The following is a 15,710-nucleotide window of genomic DNA, read 5'->3' on the forward strand; positions in this document are numbered from 1 at the left end:
GTCTGAAGTACCTTTGTTCAAGATTTGCTGATACGGAGGGGTGGCTGACTCCTTGCTCCTGTGGACTAAGAGCATTAGCAGGCTTGTCTCCCTTCTTAGACTTTTTTTTTTTGGAAAATTATTTTTTTATTGAGGTTGAAGGAAAATGTAACATACAATCTGCACAGGTTAAATGCATAATACAATGTCACAATAAAAGTTTAGAACAGTAGATATAGATTACCCTATTCAAGAGCTAATGTTAAATAATGATAGAAAGATAATTATAACGATGAAGAATAACCTGCGCAAATGTGCGTAAGACCTCTTTTTCTATAAACCAAGCACTACCAAGTGTAACAAATCATATTATGAAATAGGTATATAGATTTGGAGAACCTATTGTTGGGGTATATAGAGTGTAAATGGTTCAAAGGTTAAGGAAGATTAGTCACCTCTGATGAATGAGAACCCAAGGGTTAACTATACAGCGAATGTACCTATATGCGAAAATGGGTAGTGGTATCGTTTGGGGGGGGGGGGGGGGGGGATGGGAAAGTCAGTGGAACATAGCCACTTTTAATTGGGGGGGGGGGGGGCGCATTATGATATAAATTTATTATGCAGGTAAGGGTAACTCAAAACGCTATAGCTACATTACCAAAGGGAAAAGGACCTAGACAGTAAGACAACATGATCAATGTAATAGGAGAATTCCGTTATAGGTGATAAAGGGGTGAAATGTGGGCTATATAAATGAAAAAATGTAATATAAGACCTGACATTATAAACCACTAAAAGCCCATGTGCATAGAGTTAATCCTTTCGGGACTGGCTCCTAAGTCGAGGCTGGTTATGAGTAAGTAGGGCAGCTAGGGATAACCTGGTAAGTAGATTTGAGATGTAGATAGTGCTTTAGGGCATGTCTGGGTTGCTGTAGATAATGATGTTAAATAAAAATAAAATATGGTGGTCTAACTAATGCTGTATGAGTAACTGTACCCCAAACTCTAACATATCAGTTCCCAGATAGCTAGATGAGATAATATCTAGATAAAAGGAAAACATAATTTATGTAAGAACTTACCTGATAAATTCATTTCTTTCATATTAGCAAGAGTCCATGAGCTAGTGACGTATGGGATATACATTCCTACCAGGAGGGGCAAAGTTTCCCAAACCTCAAAATGCATACAAATACATCCCTCACCACACCCACAATTGAGTTTAACGAATAGCCAAGAAGTGGGGGTGATAAGAAAGGAGCGAAAGCATCAAAAATAAGGAATTGGAATAATTGTGCTTTATACAAAAAAAAAATCATAACCACCACAAAAAAAGGGTGGGTCTCATGGACTCTTGCTAATATGAAAGAAATGAATTTATTAGGTAAGTTCTTACATAAATTATGTTTTCTTTCATGTAATTAGCAAGAGTCCATGAGCTAGTGACGTATGGGATAGCAGATACCCAAGATGTGGAACTTCCACGCAAGAGTCACTAGAGAGGGAGGGATAAAATAAAGACAGCCAATTCCGCTGAAAAAATAATCCACAAACCAAATCAAAAGTTTTAATCTAAATAATGAAAAAAACTGAAATCAAACTGAAACAGCTGCCTGAAGTACTTTTCTACCAAAAACTGCTTCAGAAGAAGAAAAAACATCAAAATGGTAGAATTTAGTAAAAGTATGCAAAGAAGACCAAGTTGCTGCTTTGCAAATCTGATCAACGGAAGCTTCATTCTTAAAAGCCCAGGAAGTAGAAACTGACCTAGTAGAATGAGCCGTAATCCTTTGAGGCGGGGACTTACCCGACTCCACATAAGCATGATGAATCAAAGACTAACCAAGACGCCAAAGAAATGGCAGAAGCTTTCTGACCTTTCCTGGAACCAGAAAAGATAACAAATAGACTAGAAGTCTTTCTAAAATCTTTAGTAGCTTCAACATAATATTTCAATGAAGGGACAACAATCTCTCTACTAATGTTGTTAGAATTCACAACCTTAGGTAAAAATAGAAATGAAGTCCGCAACACAGCCTTATCCTGATGAAAAATCAGAAAAGGAGATTCACAAGAAAGAGCAGATAACTCAGAAACTCTTCTAGCAGAAGAGATGGCCAAAAGGAACAATAAACTTTCCAAGAAAGTTATTTAATATCCAGAGAATGCATAGGTTCAAACGGAGGAGCCTGTAAAGCCCTCAGAACCAAATTAAGACTCCAAGGAGGAGAGATTGACTTAATGACAGGCTTGATACGAACCAAAGCCTGTACAAAACAATGAATATCAGGATGATTAGCAATCTTTCTGTGAAAAAGAACAGAAAGAGCAGAGATTTGTCCTTTCAAAGAACTTGCAGATAAACCTTTATCCAAACCATCCTGAAGGAACTGTAAAATTCTAGGAATTCTAAAAGAATGCCAAGAGAATTTATGAGAAGAACACCAAGAAATGTAAGTCTTCCAGACTCGATAATAAATCTTCCTAGACACAGATTTGTGAGCCTGTAACATAGTATTAATAACTGAGTGAGAGAAACCCCTATGACTAAGAATCAAGCGTTCAATCTCCATACCTTCAAATTTAATGATTTGAGATCCTGATGGAAAAATGGGCCTTGAGATACAAGGTCTGGTCTTAACGGAAGTGTCCAAGGTTGGCAACTGGCCATCCGAATGAGATCCGCATACCAAAACCTGTGAGGCCATGCTGGAGCCACCAGCAGAACAAACGAACGTTCCATTAGAATTTTGGAAATCACTCTTGGAAGAAGAACTAGAGGCGGAAAGATATAGGCAGGATGATAATTCCAAGGAAGCGACAACGCGTCCACTGCTTCCGCCTGAGGATCCCTGGATCTGGACAGATACCTGGGAAGTTTCTTGTTTAGATGAGAGGCCATCAGATCTATTTCTGGAAGTCCCCAGATCTGAACAATCTGAAGAAATACCTCTGGGTGAAGAGACCATTCGCCCGGATGTAACGTCTGGCGACTGAGATAATCCGCTTCCCAATTGTCTACACCTGGGATGTGAACCGCAGAAATTAGACAGGAGCTGGATTCCGCCCATACAAGTATCCGAGATACTTCTTTCATAGCTTGAGGACTGTGAGTCCCACCTTGATGATTGACATACGCCACGGTTGTGACATTGTCCGTCTGAAAACAAATAAACGATTCTCTCTTCAGAAGAGGCCAGAACTGGAGAGCTCTGAAAATCGCACGGAGTTCCAAAATGTTGATTGGTAATCTGGCCTCCTGAGATTCCCAAACCCCCTGCGCTGTCAGAAATCCCCATACAGCTCCCCAACCTGAAAGACTCGCATCTGTTGAGATCACAGTCCAGGTTGGACGAACAAAAGAGGCCACTTGAATTAAACGATGGTGATCCAACCACCAAGTCAGAGAAGATCGAACATTGGGATTTAAGGATATTATTTGTGATATCTTTGTATAATCCCTACACCACTGGTTTAGCATACAAAGCTGAAGAGGTCTCATGTGAAAACGAGCAAAGGGGATCGCGTCCGATGCAGCAGTCATGAGACCTAGAATTTCCATGCAAAAAACTACCAAAGGGAATGATTGAAGTTGGTTTCAGCTTGTCGAACCCTTCAGTCTCAGACGTCTCTTTTCTGTTAAAGACAAAGTCATGGACACTGAATCTATTTGAAAGCCCAAAAAGGTTGCCTTTGTCTGAGGAATCAAAGAACTCTTTGGTAAATTGATCCTCCAACCATGTTTTTGAAGAAACACAAGTTGATTTGTATGAGATTCTGCAGAATGTAACGACTGAGCAAGTACCAAGATATCGTCCAAATAAGGAAACACTGCAATACCCTGTTCTCTGATTACATAGAGAAGGGCACCGAGAACCTTTGAAAAGATCCTTGGAGCTGTTGCTAGGCCAAACGGAAGGGCAACAAACTGGTAATGCTTGTCTAGAAAAGAGAATCTCAGAAACTGATAGTGATCTGGATGAATTGGAATATGAAGATATGCATCCTGTAAATCTATTGTGGACATATAATGCCCTTGCTGAACCAAAGGCAGAATAGTCCTTATAGTCACCATTTTAGATCCTGAACTGGTCTGAAGGAATTCTCCTTCTTTGGTACAATGAATAGATTTGATTAAAACCCCAGACCCCGTTCCATAACTGGAACTGGCACAATTACCCCAGCCAACTCTAGATCTGAAACACATTTCAGAAACGCTTGAGTCTTCACTGGGTTTACTGGAATGCGAGAGAGAAAAAATCTTCTCACAGGAGGTCTTATCTTGAAACCTATTCTGTATCCTTGAGAAACAATGTTCTGAATCCAAAGACTGTGAATCGAATTGATCCAAATATCTTTGAAAAATCGTAACCTGCCCCCTACCAGCTGTGCTGGAATGAGGGCCACACCTTCATGCGGATTTAGGAGCTGGTTTTGACTTTCTAAAAGGCTTGGATTTATTCCAGACTGGAGAAGGTTTCCAAATGGAAACCGTTCCTTTAGGGGAAGAGTCAGGCTTCTGTTCTTTATTCTGACGAAAGGAACGAAAACGATTAGCAGCCCTGTATTTACCTTTAGATTTTTTGTCCTGAGGCAAAAAGGTTCCTTTCCCCCAGTAACAGTTGAAATAATAGAATCCAACTGTGAACCAAATAATTTATTACCTTGGAAAGAAAGAGAAAGCAAAGTTGACTTAGAAGTCATATCTGCATTCCAAGATTTAAGCCATAAAGCTTTTAGCTAAGATAGCTAAAGACATATATCTGACATCAATTCTAATGATATCAAAAATGGCATCACAAATAAAGTTATTAGCATGTTGAAGAAGTTTAACAATGCTATAATCATTATGGTCTGACACTTGTTGCGCTAAAGCCTCCAACCAGAAAGTTGAAGCTGCAGCAACATCAGCCAAAGAAATAGCAGGTATGGGAAGATTACCTGAACATAAATAAGCTCTCCTTAGAAAGGATTCAAGCTTCCTGTCTAAAGGATCCTTAAAGGAAGTACTATCCGCCGTAGGAATAGTAGTATGTTTAGCAAGAGTAGAAATAGCCCCATCAACTTTAGGGATTTTATCCCAAAACTCTAATCTATCAGATGGCACAGGGTACAATTTCCTAAACCTTTGAGAAGGAGTAAATGAAGTACCCAGACTATTCCATTCCCTAGAAATTACTTCTGAAATAGCATCAGGAACTGGAAAAACTTCAGGAATAACTACATGAGGTTTAAAAACCGAATTTAAACGCTTAGTAGATTTAGTATCAAGAGGACTAGACTCCTCCATATCTAATGCAATTAACACTTCTTTAAGTAAAGAACGAATAAACTCCATCTTAAATAAATATGAAGATTTATCAGTGTCAATATCTGAGGCAGAATCTTCTGAACCAGATAGATCCTCATCAGAAACAGAAAAGTCAGAATGATGACGGTCACTTAAAAATTCATCTGAAATATGAGAAGTTTTAAAAGACCTTTTATGCTTACTGTAAGGAGGAATAACAGACAGAGCCTTCCTAATAGATTTAGAAACAAATTCTTTTATATTAACAGGGACATCCTGAACATTAGATGTTGAAGGAACAACAACAGGTAATGGATTATTACTAATGGAAACACAATCTGCATTAGAAAGTTTATCATGACAGTTATCACAAACAACAGCTGGAGGAACAGTTACCAAAAGTTTACAACAGATGCACTTAACTTTGGTAGAACCAGCATCAGGCAGCGTCTTTCCAGAAGTAGATTCTGATCCAGGGTCATGTTGAGACATCTTGCAATATGTAATAGAAAAAACAACATATAAAGCAAAATTATCAAATTCCTTAAATGACCGTTTCAGGAATGGGAAAAAATGCCAAATGAACAAGCCTCTAGCAACCAGAAGCAATGAAAAATGAGACTGAAATAATGTGAAAAAAAGGTGGAGACAAGAATGACGCCCACATTTTTTTGGCGCCAAGAATGACGCCCACATTATTGGCGCTAAGTACAACGCCCATATTTTTTGGCGCCAAGTATGACGCCACATCCTGTGACGCCGAAAAAAAACGACGCCCACAATTTTGGCGCAAAAAAACGTCTGAACGTCAAAAATGACGCAACCATACACAAACTTCCGGCGTCAATTAGGGCCAAAAAGTCCGCGCCAAGGATGACGCAATAAATTAAAGCATTTTCAGCCCCCGCGAGCCTAACAGCCCACAGGGAAAAAGTCAATTGAAAAAATTCTTTTAAGGTAAGAAAAAAATATTTCATATGCATTATCCCAAATAATGAAACTGACTGTCTGAAATAAGGAATACTGATTATCCTGAATCATGGCAAATATAAGTTTAAACACATATATTTAGAACTTTAAATATAAAGTGCCCAACCATAGCTTAGAGTGTCATAAAAAATAAGACTTACTTACCCTAAGACACTCATCTACATATAGTAGACAGCCAAACCAGTACTGAAACGAGAATCAGTAGAGGTAATGGTATATAAGTGTATATCGTCGATCTGAAAAGGGAGGTAAGAGATGAATCTCTACGACCGATAACAGAGAACCTATGAAATAGATCCCCTAGAGGAAGACCATTGAATTCAAATAGGCAATACTCTCTTCACATCCCTCTGACATTCACTGCACTCTGAGAGGAAAACCGGGCTCCAGCCTGCTGCGAAGCGCATATCAATGAAGAATCTAGCACAAACTTACTTCACCACCTCCATAGGAGGCAAAGTTTGTAAAACTGAATTGTGGGTGTGGTGAGGGGTGTATTTGTAGGCATTTTGAGGTTGGGAAACTTTGCCCCTCCTGGTAGGAATGTATATCCCATACGTCACTAGCTCATGGACTCTTGCTAATTACATGAAAGAAATTTATTTCTTTAGACTTAGGGTAGATGATAGTCAAAAAAATAATAAATAAAAATATTTCTAAAATAGGGGGTTAAGGATAATCAGACATTGTAGGGAGTATATCATCTCCTCTTCATGAGACTAATGTGGAGACAAGTATAGATATATTGGGTACATCAGAACTATGAAGACAAGTTCCCTAGGGTGTCATACAAGCAAAATAAGGGTATAGAGAAATAAAGCATTACAAGGTTAAGGGCCATAGGTGATCACATCCTGTATGAATGAGCATGACTATTCAAGTTGCCCAAAACTAAAATAGTATACATGTGGGAATCACCCTTCTTAGACTTTTTAACTGAGTTAAGGCATGTGGAACAATTGAGTGGGTGGGAAAACCACGGCCTCCTCATAATATTTATTTATTTATAAAATATTTTACCAGGAAGGATACATTGAGATTTCAAGTATGTCCTGGGTCCACAAGACATTGCATTGATACACTAGGGTACAATAAAATACAAAAACAATATTAATACACAATATATACAAAATTTAACATAGAACAGGTAATTAATCAACCATGACAGGTGCATTCTGTTTTGAGATATATAGAGAGGGATCTCTTAAAGGATATTAGGCTTGGCTTTAATATAAACAAGTATGATTTAGTACAGGAGTACCTTCTAACATGTCAGAGTCCTCCATAGCTCAGGTTATACCCACAGAAGGACACAAATAAAAACTTTTTTATTATAGAAAACTGCACCTTTATACTCCCAATGGCTGGGGCACTCACCACCTCCTATACCCAGACAGTTAACAGAGGAAAACGCTCTCCTCAGGTTCAAGTCTCAGCCGGAATGGAGGAAATGAACATAGACCACACCCGGTCCCATGGAGTGCAAGACAGTACTTTCCCTGTTATTATAAGTACAGCAAGTAATAAGAGATGTGCAACACTTTCAAAAACTAAAGTGAAACTTAAAAGTGAAACCAGTTTGTTCCAGCTAAAAACAGTCTATGAGCCCAGAAAAAAAAAATCACACAAAGCAGCATGTAAATAATTAATTCACTGATTAATTAACACTAACTGTTTAATAAACCCCCTTCAGAGGATATTAACCCTGGATCCTATCAAAGTATAAAGGAGCCACACTGACCCTGTTGTAGCATTTTATGTGTAAAAATTTGAACGATCTTACCTCCAGGATCCATGCTGTGGAACAGAACACAGCCTCAAGTGTGACAGCAGCGCTCCTGACATGGACTTGAGAGAGAAAAAGCAGGCAGTGAAACTCGTCAACACTCATTGCTTAGGAGCTGTTAGCAGTAGTCTGGATGGTTTCGCAGAAAAACGTTCCCTGCATCTCCAAACTCAAACGTTCATTAATACTCTCACTGAGAGGTTGACATGACTACTTAAAACTCCAGTCCTATCTCAAAGGGCAGAAACCCTTTTTTAGGACTCTCCAAATCTTCTTACACTACTCTGCCACCTCCTAATGTGAAGAAAGGCAAATAATGACAGGTGTAATGAGGAAGTGGGAGGGATATGTAAGCCTTTGGCTTGGGTGTCTTTGCCTCCTCCTGGTGGCAAGGTGTTGTATTTCCCAACAGTAAGGAATTAAGCTGTGGACTCTCCATATTTTAGGAAGAAAAATAATCTTGTATTTAAACACAAGATATCAAGCGTCCTTACCTGCTCCTGGAGAGACTGGACAAGTGCCTGCTGTAACTCTTGCTCCTCCCGTTCACTCTCTAATTCATACTGAAGCCAATCTGCTTCCCTTTGGGGGCCCTCTGGGGTTTTGTTTTCTTTGTTCTCATCAAAGTCTTTAGAAATGTCACTATATTGTGTCAAGTCTACAATGTAAAAGAACTTCAGAATTATAACAGAAAGGTAAGCTGTTATGTGCAGTTTCATGGTAACTGATCCAAAAGGACTGTACCATGTATAATAATAATAGATTAGAAAATGTTTTTTCTGTCTGCATACCTGGCTCTCTTACAACTTTTGACTTTTCTTCTTCCATAGGATTAATGTAGTTATCGAAAATTTCATTCAGATCATCCAAGCCTGTATCTGTGTCTATGCCAGTGTCTGGGCTGCTTGTAATTTTTTCTTCTTCCTCATTGGTGATCGACAGAGAAACTTCCTTTCTGCTCATTTGAAGTACAGCTGCCATTAAATCCTCATCACTCAAGCCATCATAGAATGAGCTTCCAGATTCTGAACATTTAGTGCCTTCCACTGATGATCTCTTCAAGAAAATGCACAAAAACATAATTTATGTAAGAACTTACTTGATAAATTAAATTTCTTTCATAGCGGCGAGTGCACGAACTGTTACTTATGGGATATACATTCCTACCAGGAGGTGGCAGTTTCCCAAACCTCAAAAGCCTATAAATAACCCTCCCACCTCACACATACCTCAGTTTTACAAATAGACAAGTGGTGAGGTGTTTAAAGAGAAAAGCCAATAATGAGAAGCAGGAATAAAGATGTTCTTTTTAAAAAAACAAAAAAAACAAAACAATCCCAACCACCATGAAATAAATTAATTTATCAAGTAAGTTATTACTACATAAGTAAAGATCACGTCTTAAGGGGGCGCTGTAAACCATAAAATTTAGTTTGAAAATAAATCTGAGGTGCTATTAGACTAGACAGGCCTATAACCAATCACAATATATAAAATAAACTAAAAATTGTGAAAACGGTAAAAATTGGTAACAAGTCTAAAAAGTCCAACAGATGTATACTGTGAAAATATAAACACAAGTTAGCTACTCCTCATGCTGGTTAGTCTGGCAAAGGGCTATATGGAATTGAAAGAAGGGCGCCTCATGGTGCAGAAAGTTTCAAAACATATATTGATCTGAATAAAAATTCGCAAAAGGGTACTCGCAATGAATAAAGCACTATGGATAAGTGCAAATTGAGCAAGCTGGATCTCAACAGCCTCCAGCTGACTGGCCACCTGGGCTTCACAGGCAATTAGGATCCCTCTCAGTGCAGGCCTGGCCTCTTGTGTTTGGCAGACAGTCTGGGTACTACTCAGTTGGAAAGATTAAAAGTAATCCCTATGGGGGGGCGGAGCCAGCCGTCAAGGTGAATGGTTGCACTTTGAGTAAGCTCCTGAGGCAGCCCCAGATTAAACTCCTAAAACCGTGTACAAGGTACAAGAAATTTACTTTAGCTATGGATGCTAACACTTGAAGATCAATCCTCACACTTTATTCGACTTGAAAAAGACGAGAAAAAGACGCGATCGCACTTCTGGTCTGGATTTGGCCTCAGCCATCTACTACAGCCCCCGGCTTCATTTTGGGCCTAACACAAAACTGCTGCAAACAGAGTACAAGGCCTGGGTCATTCTCCCTATGCCTCTTAGGGTCACTACGGCTCCTCAGGGTACCTGAATCTGCTTTTTCCTGACCGGATTACCAGCTTTACATTCTACTGATTTCAGGCTATCTTGAGGCCTATACCGGTCCACTCCGGCCTCTCTAAGATCAGCTCTTACCATGAGGAATCATCTGAAGAGGTAATCAAATCAATTCTGTTCAGCAGAATCATAATGACATTAAGCTTGTATTAATATATATATATATATATATATATATATATATATATTTACAGGAGGTTCCCTAGCATGAGATATGTATTTTAAGGTACCTCACACATCACCCGCATGAGGCCTATACAAGATTCTCCTCTCTGTGAGGATTAACTAGAGCTGTATACTACCATGACAAAGAAGCCTACTATAAATATAATATAACCACAAATCACATATCATGCAGCACTTTTATACATCCTTCATCTGAGAACAACAAGCAGCAACTACTTACATCCACATGGGGTGACCTATTCCCCTCCAGGCCTACATATTACATTAATCCTGGCTGTGGGTTATTTTGGCAGTTTTCTACCGCTTATTGCAGGATTGCTCAAATTATGAACATTGCTTTTTCTACATTTTTTCCTGCTTCAAATCACTTTACTACGCACTAACATAAAAGTGCCCCAGTTATACAGACGAATCAAAATTCTGCAGCACAGAAATGTCTCCAAAGAGGCAAGTAAAGCAGGATAAGGTGAGCAAAAGTCATCACAGTATTACAGCCTCTATGAATAAATTCTTCAAACCACTTGAAAACCCAGACTCGTCTCCAGAGACCATGGACTCTGCGGATGAAGTACCACAACTCCAGACTGCTACGGCAGCCAGAGCTCCAGAGTCTATGCAAATCACACAAGCTTTTCTAGAGACTCTTCTGTCTAAGCAAGACTTTACAACTCTCATTTCCCAGGTGAAATCCTGTATCAAGGAAGAAATCTCAGAGCTACGTAAAGAGATGCACGAGACAGGAGACAGAGTGGAATTTCTTGATTAAGAATCTGAATCACAGCAGTCAGATATTGCAGGCATTATTCAGAATGTACAAGCTCATAATACTGTCATTTCCCAACTCCAAGATAAAGTGGAAGATATTGAAAATAGGAGCAGACGACAGAACATCAGAATAAGAGGCATACCAGAGTCCATCACTACAGAAAATCTTCATACCTATCTACAAGATTTGTTCAAAGACCTTCAAGGTTCATCACTTATAACACCTCCTGTCATGGACAGATATCACAGAGCTCTGAGACCCAAGCCCAAGGAGGGCTTACCACCTAGGGACGTGATCACAAAATTTCAAGATTATCAACAAAAGGAAAACATCATGAAGCAAGCCAGAATTTCTTCACCACTACGCTTCCAAGGACCTGCACTCTCCATCTACGCTGACCTTTCCATAAGAACTTTGCAAAGAAGAAGGGAATTTGCCCCGCTCACCACTGTGCTAAGAAATCACAACAACTGATATGGGAAGGTCAAAGGAAAACATGCATGGATCCAGGAGATATCGAAGACTTCTGCAAAGAGTTGAATCTTGCACCTCCAACCCACAACCACACATCTGCACCTATTACCAAACAGCTGAATAATCTACCTCATACAGCTCCCAAACCTCAAAGAACACCATGGCAAACAGCAACCCATAAGAAACAGAAAAGTACTACAGCAAGTGCTTCAGAAAACGGGTGAATTGATCCAATATTTTTGTGATCCATAACCTTTTCATGATTTCTAAGGGACCCTGTTCCTAATTTATTGTTACTAGTTTTGTGTTTATTAATATTGTAGCACTATGCCTTCTAAAAAATTTTTTTTTAGATAGATTTATCAATGTGCCTTCACAGACTTATGATCTACCAAAATCTGGGGCTCCACTAGCCCCCTTTTAGGAACTCTAAGTTATCTATATGAATTGTAACATTAGTTTACGAATTCTATATTCTATCGCAATCCTTGCTATTTCAAGCAGGGACTATCTGTTTTTGTTCAAAAATGTTCTACTTGTTATTACTATGTTTGATGTTATCTTCTTTTATTATGCATTATTATTCCATGTAACACCTCTATGCAAAACATACAACCTGAACAGTATCCTTGTCCGTGACTTATTAATGAGATACCTTCCAAACACACTTCATAATACATTGACATAATGACTCAAAAGACTCCTGACCAGTTGTTTACCTTACTCACAATCAATGCCAAGGGCCTAAATTCCCCCTTTAAAAGGTCCAAAGCGTTCCATGACTGGCAGCATACTGTTTCTGCAGGAAACCCATTTCAAACAAGGTAGTGAACCTAGATACTTTTTGTCACATTATCCAAATTATTTTCATAGCAGTAACACTAAAAAAAAAAAAAAATCAACGGAGTTGGTATACTCATACACAAATCAATCCCATTTGAACTTATACACAAAGACCAAGATGAGGAAGGTATTTGGGCTTATACGGCCTATTTGGGAAACCAATAACACTTGTAAACATCTACGCTCCAAACACGAACCAAGCCTCTTTCTTCCAGCATATTACTAATTCCATACTAATGTATCTAAAGGGCCCGCTGTTACTGGCGGGGGACTTTAACCTCCCACTAGACCCAAAAATGGATAGTTCCAACCAAACCCTGAAACTTCCGGGCACTACTCTACACTCAGTTTGGAATAACCTATCACTACTCACCCTACATGACACTTGGCGGCATCTAAACCCACAGAACCGTGATTACACATTTTTTTCTAACCCAAAAAAATCCTACTCCAGACTCTATTACATCATGGCCGACAACCTAGCCTTATTAAATCTACGCCATTCTCGTATTATTCCTACTAGTTGGACGGACCACTCAGCTGTTAGTAGCTCCTTTTTCTGGCCCTCGGTCCCAATACGTCCTTTTCTATGGAGGCTTGATGAATTTCTGTTGTAAGACCTCTTAATATCTTCAGAAATAGAAAAAGACCTCCAGGAATACTTTAATATCAACTCCTCTAGTGTATCTAACCCGATTAATACGTGGGAAGCACATAAATGTGTCATCAGAGGGATATTAATTAAGCATAAGGCCATTAAAAACAAACAGAAATATCTCACGCTCTCACAAGAAATAAACAAACTAGACTACAGTCACAAACGTCACCCCACAGACTTAGATATTTTAAATAAGTTAAACGCGGCTAGACTCCAACTTAATGACCTCCTAGATATTAAAGCTCAGAATACTGCCTCTCTCTTGCTCCAAAAATACTTTACACAAGGGAACAAACCGGGAAAACTCTTGGCTAGAGCTCTCAAAAGTAAGCAATCCTCTACCTATGTACAGTCCTTAAAGGTTAATGCATCCCCAAAAACTCTAAAATAATAGCCAATGAGTTTCGTAATTATTATAATAAACTTTATAATCTATGTCCTTCCCGTCCCATTGAGGAACACACTCAAAAATGCAAAAAATATTTAGACCAACTTCAACAAGTCCATCCTGAACACCTCCAGCTCCTAAGCCAAGCCATCACTCCTCAGGAGTTAGACATCGCTATTCAGTCACTTAAGAATGGTAAAAGCCCTGGGCCGGATGGCTTTAGTAATCTTTATTACAAAACTTATAAACCAATTCTCTTTCCTCACCTTTTACAACTCTTCAATTCCATAGGCCTAGAACATCCATTCTCACCAAGCATGCTGGAGGCACTTATTACAGTCCTGCCCAAGCCGGGTAAACCAACAGATACACCATCAAACTTTAGACCTATACCTTTGCTGAATGTAGATCTCAAGATCTATTCCAAGATCCTGGCCAATCGACTGAATTTATCACTTCCATATTTAATTCACAATGACCAAACAGGGTTTGTCCCGCAAAGAGAAGCCAAGGACAATACAGTTAAGGCATTACACTTCAATATTCATATAGACAGAATATTCCAACCCTTTTTATCTCTACAGATGCCGAAAAGGCGTTTGATCGGTTGGATTGGACGTTTTTGACATGCACCTTACACAAATTTGGCTTACCAAAAGATTTTATATCTAAAATTACTGCACTATATCGTGTCCCTACAGCCAAAACCAAGGTCAATGGCCTCTTGTCAGATCCCTTCACAATCCGAAATGGTACCCGTCAAGGTTGCCCTCTTTCTCCCTTGCTATTTGTTTTGTCTATGGAAGTTCTGGCTGCTATTTTACGCTCCTCAAATTTAGTGGAAGGTATTAAAATCAAAACTTCAGAGTACAAACTGGCCCTATTTGCAGACTACCTCCTTATGACGCTCACAAATCCTGTAAGATCCCTCAAGGTGGCTCACTCAATTCTCAAGGACTATGGAGACTTGTCTAATTTTTCTATAAATTATGAGAAGTCAGTCATTCTACCAGTTCACGTCACTCAGACAGACTTAATACACCTCCAATATATTGCCCCGTTCACATTCAATACTCAATCCTTTAAATACTTGGGCATAAACCTATCCCCAACTCAAGAGGAGTTAATCAAACTCAACTATGACTCCCTAACATCACATATACTCTCAAACACTGAGACTTGGTCCCCTAAATCTATATCCTGGTTGGGTAGAATAGGAGCAGCTAAAATGACATTACTCCCTAAGATTTTATATATTTTACAGACTGTACCCATCCCCCTCCCAAAATCCATGATCCCAAAACTCCAATCATTAACGCTTATATTTGGAAAGCCAAACCACCAAGAATTGCCAAATCAACCCTATACAGAAACACCACCCAGGGAGGCTTAGGGGTCCCAAACATAAGGGAATACAGAAACGCCATATTTCTTTCAAGAATTATAGATTGGTGCTCGTTTGAAGAGCATCATCATAAACAATGGGTTAAACTTGAGCATGAACTCTCCGATTGTACCCAATTGGGCTCTATGCGTTGGACTGATATATATCGATCCAAGACCAAATACCTTAATAACCCAATCATACATGAGACTTTTAATACATGGATAGAGATAGTTAAAACACACTCTAATTTGTCCTCAATAACCTCCCCACTGACACCTATACTACAGAATGATAACTTTCCACCGGGACTCACTTTCACCCCCACAGGTACCAAGAACATTCATCTTCTGTTACCAGAAGGTGGTAATTTACTACCTAGACATTCATTGGAATCCTTGGGCAATGGATTTTTCAGTATGTGGTTTCGGTACCTCCAACTTAGCCACTACTTTCAGTCCTCACATAAATCCCACCTAAATAGGTAACGAACAACAATTTAAGATACTGTGCAGTTCTTCCTCTTCTAAATTTCACACAATTTCTCGTACATATAAACTATTGACTACACCAATTGAAACCGATTTACCAACATTTACTAAAGCTTGGAATAGAGACTTACTATTTTAATCCCAATTACAGAATGGCATTCAATTTTCACAGCGGTGAAACGGTCGTCACATTCGGCTAAACGTATAGAAACCAACATGAAAT

General features: G+C 39.1%; 1 protein-coding gene across 1 annotated transcript in view; it reads right to left on the minus strand.

The window, feature by feature from the left end:
• The window catches only part of USP37 (ubiquitin specific peptidase 37), a 343,747-nt gene that overhangs the window by 43,495 nt on the left and 284,542 nt on the right, over positions 1 to 15,710 (minus strand). Inside the window, exons 14-15 of the mRNA XM_053712385.1 lie at positions 8,842 to 9,106; positions 8,545 to 8,708 (exon numbers count right to left, since the gene is read on the minus strand). Coding sequence (XP_053568360.1) covers positions 8,545 to 8,708; positions 8,842 to 9,106 — 429 coding nt within the window. The remainder of the gene's footprint in view (positions 1 to 8,544; positions 8,709 to 8,841; positions 9,107 to 15,710) is intronic.

The sequence above is a fragment of the Bombina bombina genome, chromosome 1 (genome assembly GCF_027579735.1).
Source record: "Bombina bombina isolate aBomBom1 chromosome 1, aBomBom1.pri, whole genome shotgun sequence".
NCBI classification, from domain to species: Eukaryota; Metazoa; Chordata; class Amphibia; order Anura; family Bombinatoridae; genus Bombina; species Bombina bombina.